Below are 13,021 nucleotides of genomic sequence, written 5' to 3'. Positions count from 1 at the left end.
AAGAAGTAAGTTTTGTTTTGTTTGTTTCTTAGCTTTCCCTGAAGATATACAAATTCTTGTTCTCGCAATAACAGTTTCATAAAAAAAGACAAAATAAACACTAATTCCTGGAATGATTGGAATGGAGTCAGAGGAAATTTACAAACATTATATCTGAATAGTCTAAAAATATGTGTGATTACAAACATATCTCAGTCTATTCCGGATGTATAAAACGATTCATGCGCGTAATAATGCTATCAATTTTTCCACAATATCATGTGAAATAATATGTGCATATTATGTACATAAGCTATAAGAAGGACGTCGCGGTATCAACATTATCAATAACAATACAAATTATGTGTTATCTGAATTCTTCACAAAAACACTAATTCAAGGTTGTTTATTGATCACATTGATCATTGGACATGCAACGGTTTGTAGTAAATTGTTCAGTTGCAAATAAGAGGAATTCAATCATGTTTTCATAACGTAGGATCCCTGGGGTCAGTTTGTGACACTGGGGAATTCTCTCACAAGGTTTTTCAAAGGACTGGACTCCCATATCACGTGGGAAACCATTATACAAAAGGTTTTCCACATGACAAGGCCATAGAACTCTCATTGATTTCTTCTACTACACAACATTATGGATGTAGTAGAATTCTGATTTGTTTCTTTTACCACACAATTTTATCCAAAATTGTAAATGCTGCAAAAGTTTCACCAGTTTCTTGTATCACACTAAATTAGGGATGTAATAGAACCGGTAACAATTCAACACAGTTTTTAAAAGTGCTACAAAGTCACGAAAAGTGATTTTAAAAAGAAATACAAACATTCACAGTAACCCGACAATATTTTAAAATCTCCTACTACCACCACAGTAAGCGGAAAATGTTGCTTGTGTAGTGATGGAAGACTTAGCCAGCCGAGGAATTGGATACACTAGGCCTGTGTTGGACCCAAATGCGATGGGTTATTTTGCCTATTGCGCTTTCTCCTTCTTTAACCAACTTTTTGAACAGTACAGTGTCAATCATATATCCATGTATATCTGGCCTGACGTTGACACTGCAACGTTCTTCGAAATGTCGGCTAAAGAAAGCGCACACGACATAATACAATAACACAAAAATTAATCACAATGTAAATTCTCATTAGTTTCTTCTACCAAACAACACTATCTAAAATCGGAGATGTCGTAGAACTCAGACTAATTTCTTCTGCAACACAACCTTATCATTCAAACAGTATTGAGACATAGGACCGAGCCCCGGGAGAAATTATTACCCTCAGGACTTCCTTTTTTTAAATTAAGGATGCAATGTAGAGTTCGGCAAACTCAATAATGCGATATGCCCTTAGCATGTTGTAATTTTGGAATCTTGGGAATCCAGAATGGTGATTTTTTCTCGTTTACCCCACCTCCTATCAAAACCGGCTTCTGTGCATCTACCATCAGGCTCTTATTTGCCAGAATAAACATAACTGTATTGGACAAGTGATAGTGCCAGAAAGGTGACATGTAAATTGATTTATAAGAACTTTAATATAAAGGTAACTTACAGGTGTGTTCTTGATGATAGGCAGGGGTAGTAATATTAAGGGGGTTAATGTGACCAGGATGGACTTCCAGTAGATTTTGCAGAACATCTTCATACGCTTTCCAAAGGGTATGGGCTCATCCCTGAAAAGATAGACGTGTTGTTAAAAATACACAAAATATAATGCGACCTCGCCTGGAATATGCTTTCCAAAAAATGGACTCCTCATTTTGCAAAGGATATAGATCTAATAGAGAGAGTACAGAGACGATTTAAAGAAATACCAAGAACTTTGAACGATCGGAAATATGAAGACAGACTCAAGGAACTAAGATTACCAACGTTTAAAGAAAGGATCCTAGGAAACACTTCATTGCAAATAGAGTAGTGGATGCACTGAACGAACTTCCACAGCATGTCTTCGATGCTACTAATATAAACCAATTTAAAGCTTTATTGGATTCTTATTTGGCATAGAATAAATAATAAAACAAGAAGTGCCTTGTGGGCATGTTTCGTGAACAAAATATTTGTCCAATTTGGGTCCACATTTCAATACTAATGTGTTTCCGAAATTATGGAATAGGCACTTCCTGTGTTTTTTATTCTATGATAAAAAAAATCCAGTTTGAAGAAATAAATTTTGCAAAAAAAATATATTAAACAAAAATGCAGAAATAAAATAGGTAGTCTAAAAACCTAACTATGAACTTATAATTGAATCACTGACACAAAACCAAAAACCGTTCCATGCTTCAACCCTTATTTTAAAATCATCATTTATTTTTCATCCAAAATTTACGAAATAAAAATATTATAAATAAAAGACAACGAAAAAATTAATTAAAAATGCGTAAATTTTTGGAAACTCTAAAATTATTTATTTTGGGGTTGAAAATATCCACGCGACACGTGCACCCTTATTTAAAATGTCAAATAGAAAAAGGCTCGGGCTAAATACATAAATATTATTGGTGGTTTAATTAATAAATATGGTTCTGTACTTACTGTCTTACGACAACCTCTGTGCCGCTCGAAGCCATAGTTATAATTTAATAGAACTATTGGAGAAGATTTCTTGATTGTTATCTGAACATGAGTGGTTTAATTAATCAACGCCTGGTGCTGACTCGAAACCACCACGATCTGAAAGAAACAAAAATTACACGTTAAATACAGCTAATCGAGCAACGAACATCATTCAAAATAAACACGGAAAAGCTACGTGAGTAATGTGAAAATAAATAAACAAACAGAAAAGCGCAACGCACCGCATCCGTCAGATATTCAAATTATAATGAGCAAAGAAGGAATCTGCTTTACCCGATTATACAATTATTTAGAACGTCGGTAAAGAAGATTCGTGTTCCTATTTTACAATATCGAGGAGCTAGATTCCTGTTAACCCTTTAATTATTATTATTTTTTGGGCAATAGTACTTAGTAGTTACATTTAAAAAAAATAACCTGTCGTACACAATGCGCCGCAGTTAAACACACAAGAAAAGGAATAATGATATCGGGACGATATTTTGAATAATTTCTAAACTTCATAATGTTGCAAAGAAATGCGGCGGATCTAAAAGTAGATGCGATAAGTTAGTTGTTAGTGCAGACGCCAGGAAAACAGAACTTTCTGTTTGCGCAACGAGTTCATGCCCCGATTGCGCAATAATCATTTTATTTTTCCTTGTGTGCTTTTCCACATGATACATAATATTATTTTGTTGAACTCCATAAACAACATTTGCATTTGCTTTTCTTGTCTACATTGTGTTTTCAGCCGTTGATTTAGGCCAAAAATCTATATGAACTCTAGAAATTACTTACATACTAAAATTTTTCATGTAAAACAGTGTTTGGACCTATTTATGTTTCTAGCCACACACAAACTGTCATAATTAGAAAAGTCAAAACATTTCATCTTACTAGACGCCGGTATTTAACCAATGCACTTATAATTTCTTATTTTACGTGAGTATTTTAACAATTAAGCTGGTTTTATGACTTTCTTCAAATAATAGTTACACAAAATCAAAATTGAGACAGCTCGGTGCAAACTTTCCACAATTTTGTGTTTTGTAGGTTATGTGATCTGAACATTGAAAATGACGCCTGAACATGAATCTGTGGCTGACAAGAAAGAAGGTAAGAGAGAAGAACGTATTTACTTATCAAGTTAATGTTTCCGTGCATGTTTAAACGATATATAATTTAAAAACATCTTAACTCAAAAGTCAAAAATTTACACATAATGTTCAGGTAGGTATCGACAATTTGATTCTTATTTTGTTCAAGGTTTCTGAAGTTAGTACGTTTTGTCATTCAACAGCGCAAATGATAATATTATCAGATGATTCCCGGGAGTAATTATCTTTCTTTAAAAAACAAATAAATAGTTAAACCAACAAGTTAACTTACCGAAAACATCGGTGATCGGTGTACTGTAGGTGAAATGACAATACAGAATAAGTTAAAAACTGAGCGATGTGCAATGAACAAGTAGGTGATTTCTATCAAAATGAATAAAAACGACCATTATGTTTTTCATTATAATCCCAAATAAAATGGAAGTTAGTTAATTTAAGTACTTTATTTTACTGCGTTTTCTCCATTGTACAAAAAGAAATGGGTCTTGCTTGATTGCACACAATAGTCAATAAGTTTTTATTTATTGAAATAACTTTAAAATATATAGAGAATTGGTTTTTTAATCAAAATAAATACTTAATATTATGTAAGTACCTACTTAAAGAACTTCCACAACTTTTATAATCTTGCTTGCAATATTTATCTGATAAAAAATGTAATCAATATATTCAGTTCCTTAATATTTTATGTTAAACCTTTTTTTACATTGACTACCTGAGAAAAATAATAATTCCCTCAAGGCCTATGCCTGAGTCTTTTTGAGAAAAGGATGGAGAGGAAGTCCTGGGAAGGAAAAGGGTACGAGAATCTGGGGGCCAGTATATCCAGGAGTGATGGACTCCACACAGAAATCATTTCCCCTTTGGGCTTATGTCATATTTGAGGATGCCTTGTGGAAGGTTTTTTTGAGGAAAGGAAGGAGTGAACCCAGGTCTAGAAGAAAAACTTGAAAACATCAATAAAAATTGTATTTGACTCTCATCAAGACATACATAAAAATGTTCAAAAAAAGTAAGTTATTGGAACCCACAAAGGCACCGCCTGTGCGTGGGTGATATTAAAAAAATTATTTAAATTAATAAAAAATAAACTCCTTTAGCAAAATAAAAAAAAACAATGAACTTATATATTCGTACCAAGTTTTTCAAAGTTTAACTCACTAAGCCATAATTTTAAGTGCTTTACATAATATGATATTTCATTAGTCATTTGTTATTCTTTTGTTATAAGATTGAATGTAAAACTAAATATAAAACTGCTAGGTGCTTGCATTAATTTGGGGGCGTAGAATACATTATTAATCCTTTCGATTGATCTATTTTCATTTTTTTCAAACTTATTTTTGGTTTTAAATACATATTTCATGGTTTGCAGGATAAATAATTTGCGAATATTAAATATTTTAGTTTCTTTATATAAAAAGTCAATCGGAAATGTTCCCTTTCTATTATATTTAACTGAATAATTGTACCCAGAACCTCAGCCTTGCCCAGGCTTTGTTCTATTACTGAGCTCATTCGACCTTATCGCCTTCGGTCATATTTAACTGTATCATACTTCGACTAAGAGCTGCCAACATTATCTTCATTCATATTTTTACTGGCTGCTATTTTTATGTGTGTTTGTGAAATTGAATCGAATAAATGCAACCTAGATAGTGTCTTGGATAAGCATATCCATTTTAATTTTAATGTGCGACATCTATTGAATTTTTTAGGATGAATATTTTTCGAATAACTTAATGAGTAAAACTTCAAATTGTAATATTTAATCATTAAGCGACTCTCAAAAGAAAAATTTTAATTGGCTAATTTTCAAACATAACCCTAAAAAAAATTGTGGTGGGATTTACAAGTACCAAAAAAGATTTATACCATTAAAAGATTTTTATAGTTATCTCGCATCGATACAATCAGAATAATTTCAGCACAAGAGACATTGGTCAACCAAATCATAATGATGAATGATTTCTAGCGTATTGCGGGTGTCATATTGAGTCAATTGGGAGGGAAACGAACATCAAAGGTCATCAATCGAAGATAATGACTTGTTGAATAATTCATCACATTTATTTAAACGTCTCATATTTCAATTATTAGTGTTCACAGTGAAGCTTTATAATAGCAGGTTACAATAAATTTAAGGTTTTCAAAATTGCCAATTATTTCTTTGAATTCTTATTCTATTTATCTTCGAAATGATTGAGTCCTTCTGTTTTCTGTTAAATAAACATATCGTGATAAGACAATTGTTTGTTTTTTTTTTAATTATTAAAAACAAAAAAATTATAAGGAAAATCCACAGAATTTCCTGGAATAATCTGACTTAACACTGGAATTTTATCATCTAATTAACTAACTATCACACCATTTGACCACAGGGTTAGGCAGAGAAGATAGAATGCCAAACAGATCTGCCTTGGAACACACTCCTTTTTAAATACATCTGTTTGAATTTCACTATTTGTTTTCGGGAATGAATGAATGCAAATCTTTGAAGTGGAAATTAACCCACTTCTCGACATCCGATCGAGCTGAAACTCGGCCGATAGACTCGTTGTCGATGACAATGCATTCTATTAACTTTTTGTGGTAATCACGTACACACAAGTGGAAGAAATCAATAATAACATGGCATTTATATAGCGCAGTTTAGTGTCATTTCACTTCAAGTGCGCTTTACTATAACAAACTTAAAAATGGTAATTCAGTATTAGTGGTTCTTAAAATTATTCCTAAGTGTGCCTTACCCAATACAGATCTAATATTATAGCACTAAATACACTGTTTATACAAAGTGATGACAAAACTTAGAATAACAATAACAGCAGGACAGGACAAAACAAGAATATTAAAACTAAAACATAATATAAAACAGGAGGTAGTTTGTGCTCAGAAATGAGAATTTTCTGAGCAGACATTTTACCCACTTCCCAACATCCGATTGAGTTGAAACTCGACAGATAGCCTCGTTGTCGATGACAATGCATTCTAGTTACTTTTTGTGGTAATCACGTACACACATGTGGACATATACGCATTTCTTTAAAATCGGATAATATTACAGCAATTAATAAACTAAATAAATTTCGACCCTACTCGATCGGAATTTGGCGATGTTCGTAGAGTTGTCCACTCCAGTTCCTGGGTAGTTAAGGTTCAATCCTCAGTCAAAGCAACCTTTTTTTAACAACCTTCATACAAACTCTTCTACCATTCTGACTCTGACATTACCCGACTCTAATATTTGATTCACTTAATACTGCCTTGTCACCCGATGTCCTCGACATCTTCTTCCGTCCACTTATTCTTCATATATAATCAAAACACTTCTTTCTCTGTCAATCCGTTTTACACGTGCTTTGGCATTCCTGACTTCTTTCGTCTTTTTGTGCACTAATTTAATCAAATTACCCACCCCTCACTATAGTGATAAGCTTACTATTAAGCATTAATTCTATCAACTGTTTGCGTTCTCAAATGATCACTTAGTTTAGTGTGTTCACCAAATATTTATTTAGTCACTTAATTCCTACGTAAATTCTTTGATTAAAGGTCAGGGCAAACTTGAACCTGCTACCTATATACATAGCATGCCACATATAATTTGATCAATTTGGTGAAGACAAAATAATAATTCTTGAAGGATTGTATTATCGTAATTAATTTGAGTGTGTATAAACATCAAGGTGTGGCTTGTTTTAGCAACATATAATGAGCGAAATTATAGACTTTGTTCCAATACGTTTTATCACAGAATATATTTAATCCCGTTATCAATGTGTTTTATTATTTGTGATATTGATAGTAATATGACAATGTTTCTTTCAGATTCGTAACAAGTAGATTATCACACTTGTTACCGTGCTAATATTTTAAGGTAGACTTAACCTCTCTTTTTAACCTTTTTTTAACAATGCTAATGCTTAATTAATAATGGATGATGGCCTCTTTAAGCTTAGATGTTCCAATTGAAATAATTATTTATCTTTTAAGTAATTTAAAGGGTTAATTTTTTTTTGTTTTTACATTAAAGTAGTTAACAATAATATTCAATGCCCAGAGTTGCTAAACAAGATTCCATTCAATGTACCTGCACATTCAACACGCTCTTGTGTCCTGTTCAGGGGCTCTATTCCTGAATCGAGGGCGCTCGTAATCGCCGTCGAAAGTACGTACGTTGGTCGTCGTTGCTATTCCCGAAATTGGTCGAAGGTACATACTTCGACGCCAAACGTCAAAAGTCATTCGACACGACAACTACTGGGTATAACCAGTAGAAACAGGGCAGCGAGTGGTAGGTTGTTGGCGTTTCTATGGAATTGGCTGTCAAAATCTAGTCTAGCTGTCAATTTTTGTTTTACCGCGTGGATTCCGCAAATGTAAAAGTGGGTGAAAATTTTCCACTTACTAAGTCTTTATCGGAGCTTACAAGCTCAATTAAGAGTTGCTTTTGGCAATTTGTAATATGTCCCGCAGCCATTTCTGTTTTGAATAACGAATAACTGTTGTCTGTTTGACAGTCACACCATAGAAATCCCAAAAACATCAGAAACATAGACAATATTCACAGGGGTGCCAATATAATCATCTCTTCTACCAACTTCGACCGTTCGACGCTCAAGAATACGTAAAATTGAAACATTCGAAAAAGTTAGTCGCGACGACTAGTAGTTTTTCACTCGAAGACGGCGCATACGAAAACGATTGATCGTTTAACTCCAGAATCGCAGGCCAGGGTTGATCAAAGCAAAACGAACTCTAAGCAGAATTCTTGCCTGAACAGACTATGCAATAATTACAATAGCGTATTATCCAAGGTTGATATTTTCAGTTGCGAACTTACCAAATACAAGAGGTCCATAAAAGAATATTTCTCTGATGGTTTGTGAATAATGTTTATGTCTCTATTGTTTATATCTCTATTATGATTTGATTTATACTTACAACCTCTCTTCATGGCTATAAATGTATTGTTTTGTAAATTTTTCGTTTAATATAATCAGCTCAGTACAGAAGGCCTCGAGGAAATTAATTTCCCTTGAAGGGTCTTGAAGAGATCCATGTTGCAGGAGGGAGGAAACACAGTGGCCGGCAAATAGTTCCACCGCCGAGCTGTTGATTTTAAGAACGAGTTATATAAAAAATCCTGTCCTCGGGTAATAAATGTCAACCATGTTTACGTTGGGCGCACGTTTGGCGTGTTTTTCGACTGCACTGGTGCCAAAGGGATCACTGTTGCTAGTTCTTCGGAGTATCTTCGATTGAAATACGGGTAGAATAAGGATAGTATTCCAACCTTACGCCTGTCCTCTAATGATTTCAATCTATTAAGATGGAGGAATCTATCAAACGTGCCGACCGTTTCTGCATAGGGGCAAGGGTTTTTATCAAGAATTTTGGTGGCTGCCAAATTCAACAGTGTTACTGATGACAATATTATTGTAAATTTTCACTGATTAAATTTTTACTTCCATTAACATTTTGTTTTCTGAAGCAGTCTTAAACGGAAAACTCTGCAATTATAAAATTTACGCTGCTTTTTCTGTCCGGAACTATTTTTAGATCTCTGATTCATTTCCATTCATAAACTATGGTTCCATTTAACTGTCTAAAAATAAGACAAGATCGAGGTAAGTCGAAGTTGGGTAGTTACTAGTTACGACTCGTTAAGTATTAAATTAACGAGTCATTAAATTATGAGATAATGCCGCCATTTCTGTGAATTGACATCTAACGGTGCGTATAAACAGCACAAAATTTCCGCGAGCCGAACCACGAATTACGGGAAAGGAACAAAGCAAACGCTAGCGGTGTTTCGCGCCGTTTTGCTTATAATTCGTGCTCGGCTTGCGGAAATTTTGTCCTGTTTGTATGTAGCATAACGCGGGTTATCACTCTTAGTAAAATTCAATTTAAATTTTTATTGATTATTCATAAAATAGGTTAGGAAGTTTAAGTTATGCAGATATTATTGAAATGTATTCCTTACAGTAATTTAATTGATTTACATATTTAATAAGTGTGGCGGATATCGCGATATTTACTGAAGAATAAATTATCTTGATTATCAAGCATAATTATTATTGACGACCTCTGTGGTCGAGGGTAAGGCTCTTGACCAGCAATCTGGTGGTTATGGGTTCAAATCCCAGCATGCGCAAGTAAATATTATTTGATTAATTTGTGTTGTCACAACTTATTCATATAAAATAATAAATACTATATTTGCGGCACATTCGATGGTTGTGAGCAGTTGGAACACTTGTGCAGTATAAAAAAATTAAAATTTAATTTCGGTTGTGTATGATATGATGTGCTTTATTCCTGCGTGAAATTATTCTCTTTCAATGAACTCAAATATGCTTTGAATTTAAGTGTCATTTGCAACTGCTTCTGTGAAGAATAATTCAGACAAGCGATAAAGTAGAGATATCTAGAAATTATTTTATTTCAATTGATTAATAATTCAATATTTGAAAAGTGTATTTCTTTTGTTTAAATTTTTGACAGAATTCGTGATTTTTCAAGTTTTGTTTCACGGTGTTCAGGTAAATTTATGATCCTCTCTCTAGTTTGTCAATAAAAATACATAATTTATTATATTATAAGGGAAATTAACAATATTTGTTTTTGAAAAGCAAATATTTTATAAATACTTTCAGCTTCGCAAATATTATTGTAGGCTATAATTAAAATTTACCGTGATTTTTGTGCAAGTACAATAGAAAATAATTTAAAATTCGACTTGAGTATAAGTAATTTATATGTTTGCCAATGGTTGCCAAATAGTTATTCTAATTCGTCTCGGCTAAGAAACCATTTTAAGAGTTACGATTCAAATAATAATTCTTCCGTGTCTATTAGATAGTGATTACTCATTGTCAAAAGGTAACCATAGAAAATAACTATCAACAAGCCATATTGAAAATTATTGACTTATAAACCGCATTTATGGTTTTCTTCATTGTTATATTAAACAAATAAATTATTTTGTTCTGAATTAGCAAAATCTCTTGAACTATAGGTTTTGACGCCATGTAATTTGCACAGATCTTCTTGTATGGATTCTCTGATTCAACACAACTATTTAAAGCTCACGATGTCATTTTCCATCACTCAAAACATGGTAAAACGCAATGACGCCATATTAATCAAAATAAAATGTAATAATGTACGTATGCAAGTAATAATACATGATACATTTGTTAACTTGGATGTACAAATGGCTAAAATAAAATTAATAAATAAAAATAAATCTCTTCAATGATTGGTTTACATTATTCCACATTACCTTGGAAATAAATCATTAGACATCATAAATATATGACCTACTGTACGAGTAATGGGTCTAGAAATGGTTTTCCGAAATTTCTTCAATGAGTTTGAATTTTAGATTGGGTCTAACATATTTTATTTTAACCTGTGATATTGGGGTTATTTATTTTACGCTGCGGAATTTATTTTTGAATTGCCTTAGAGAAAAAAATACTGAAAATAAGTCTACGCGTGTTAACATTACCATTCTGAAGAGGGGTAATACGCTTACCCCAAACGATAGTTTTGTGCGATATCTAAGTTGTTTTTAACATCATATACTCTATGACAGGGGTGCTCAAACTTGAACTGCTGGCGATCTACCTCAATATTATTAGATTCCGATCGATCGACTCTGAGAGGCTGCAAGTATGTGTGATGCAGGATTGTCGTCTATGTAGGTAGGGTGTATCGTGGCGCAGGTATAAGTGTATATATAGGGACGTTGCATAATTGCATGGCCACGAATCCACATAGAATTTGGAGGAACGACAGAAATTAGTTCGCAATATGCATTTTTTTTAGTCAAGGTAGGTGGAGGTCCGCACTAAAAAGTCAATAAAAAAACTTATATTTATTCAAAATTGCAAGTTTATTGGTTCTTACAAAAAACAAATGAGTTCTAGTTTCTAAACTTAACTAAATAATGACTTTGGATGTTGAAGCTTGGCACTGCATATCCTCAGCATACTTTTCATACGATGGTACGTAATTACCGAGTGCTAATCGCAAGCACGATGACATATGTTCGTCAGTTAGTCGATTGCGATATTTTGACATAGTTATCTTCATTTCAGAAAATGCAGACTCGCACAAGTAAGTTGACCCAAAAATTGCCGTCAACTGAAGGGCGATTTGCCTTAGATTCGGATATTTATCTTCAGATATAAAATACCAGAATTTTGTGTCAGATGCTGTGGCTATGATATGTAAATCTGATATTATCTGCAATGTTCCAGAACACTCCGTTCAGTAACTCAGTCCGCTACAAGCTACAAATAAATAATAAAAAAGAAGGCATGAAAAATGGGAAATTTTTGTCGAGATCGACTCAAAAAGCACTCGCGATCGACCAGTCGATCGCGATCGACCGTCTGAGCACCCCTGCTCTATGATCTAGGTCATCTACGGTCTCTTTAACCGTTTTGCATTCCTTAAAGATTGACTGCTGGGCGAAGCTGGGCTATGTCGGGTTAAAACAGTAGGATGTAACTTATATTTCAGTGTCAGTGGAAAGGCCAAAAGGGATATACAGACACGGTCGCTTAGCGATTTTATGGGGACCCTAGTGACCCCCTTCGGATTGAACGTAATTTTCGTCTATCAGAGTGGTAGATACACCTAGGAAATGGCTTTAATCGTGTTAAGTGACCCGGTGTGAATAGCACAATCCCACAGCTGGGATCAGTTGGGACTCTTGTGCGGTATCCACATTAAAAAAAACTTTTTATATTCAAGTGCTCTATAATGGCGTGCATAAAAATATATATTATTTTTTAGATGTTCATACATTTTTTTATGTTTGATTTTTCCCATTGGTACGTAGGTAAATTGTAGTGCATTTAAAAAAATGCGTATATCTTACCAGAATCAACAATTGAATCCAAATATATCGTTATCAATATGTATTATGATTATTTTTGACTTATTGTTTCACTTTCAGCAAATTTTTCACGAATTTCAGCAAAATCTCTTCTGATCAACCATAAACATCATTATTATTTTTTTGGTAAACTAATGTTTAAGACAAGATTTTTTTATGCATAGCACAAAGGGTAACAATTATTTTAAAAGCAATAATTATTAGCCTGAAAGTCCCGTTGGCGTCATGTATCTTTTATCAGGAGATTTTTCAATGTGGATAAGTGTTTCAGGCTAATAATTATTGCTTATAACATAAATATCATTAGTCACGCATATTATTATATTATTACTCCATTTATTCTCGAGGTTTTGCAAACATATTTAATCGAAAGATAGAGGAAAAAATCGAGATCTGATATCTGATTGTTGCTACTATGTCGA

At 33.3% G+C, this 13,021-nt stretch overlaps 2 protein-coding genes across 3 annotated transcripts in view; one reads left to right on the top strand and one right to left on the bottom strand.

Annotated features, from left to right (window-relative positions):
* Positions 1-13,021, bottom strand: part of Indy (tricarboxylate transporter protein I'm not dead yet) — a 128,927-nt gene that overhangs the window by 25,943 nt on the left and 89,963 nt on the right. For both annotated transcript variants that reach the window (XM_089645207.1, XM_089645208.1), the window contains exons 3-4: positions 2,538-2,675; positions 1,552-1,672 (exon numbers count right to left, since the gene is read on the bottom strand). In XM_089645207.1, coding sequence (XP_089501333.1) covers positions 1,552-1,672; positions 2,538-2,572 — 156 coding nt within the window. In that variant the 5' untranslated portion in view covers positions 2,573-2,675. The remainder of the gene's footprint in view (positions 1-1,551; positions 1,673-2,537; positions 2,676-13,021) is intronic.
* The window catches only part of PIG-S (phosphatidylinositol glycan anchor biosynthesis class S), a 166,700-nt gene continuing 156,840 nt past the window's right edge, over positions 3,162-13,021 (top strand). Inside the window, exons 1-2 of the mRNA XM_089645209.1 lie at positions 3,162-3,503; positions 3,615-3,677. Coding sequence (XP_089501335.1) covers positions 3,638-3,677 — 40 coding nt within the window. The 5' untranslated portion in view covers positions 3,162-3,503; positions 3,615-3,637. The remainder of the gene's footprint in view (positions 3,504-3,614; positions 3,678-13,021) is intronic.

This window comes from Hesperophylax consimilis, chromosome 22, assembly GCF_061612785.1.
Source record: "Hesperophylax consimilis isolate HC1 chromosome 22, BYU_Hcon_1.0, whole genome shotgun sequence".
In the NCBI taxonomy this organism is placed as follows: Eukaryota; Metazoa; Arthropoda; class Insecta; order Trichoptera; family Limnephilidae; genus Hesperophylax; species Hesperophylax consimilis.
The sequence above is the reverse complement of the archived record's forward strand: the minus strand, read 5'-3'. Positions and strand labels throughout refer to the sequence as shown.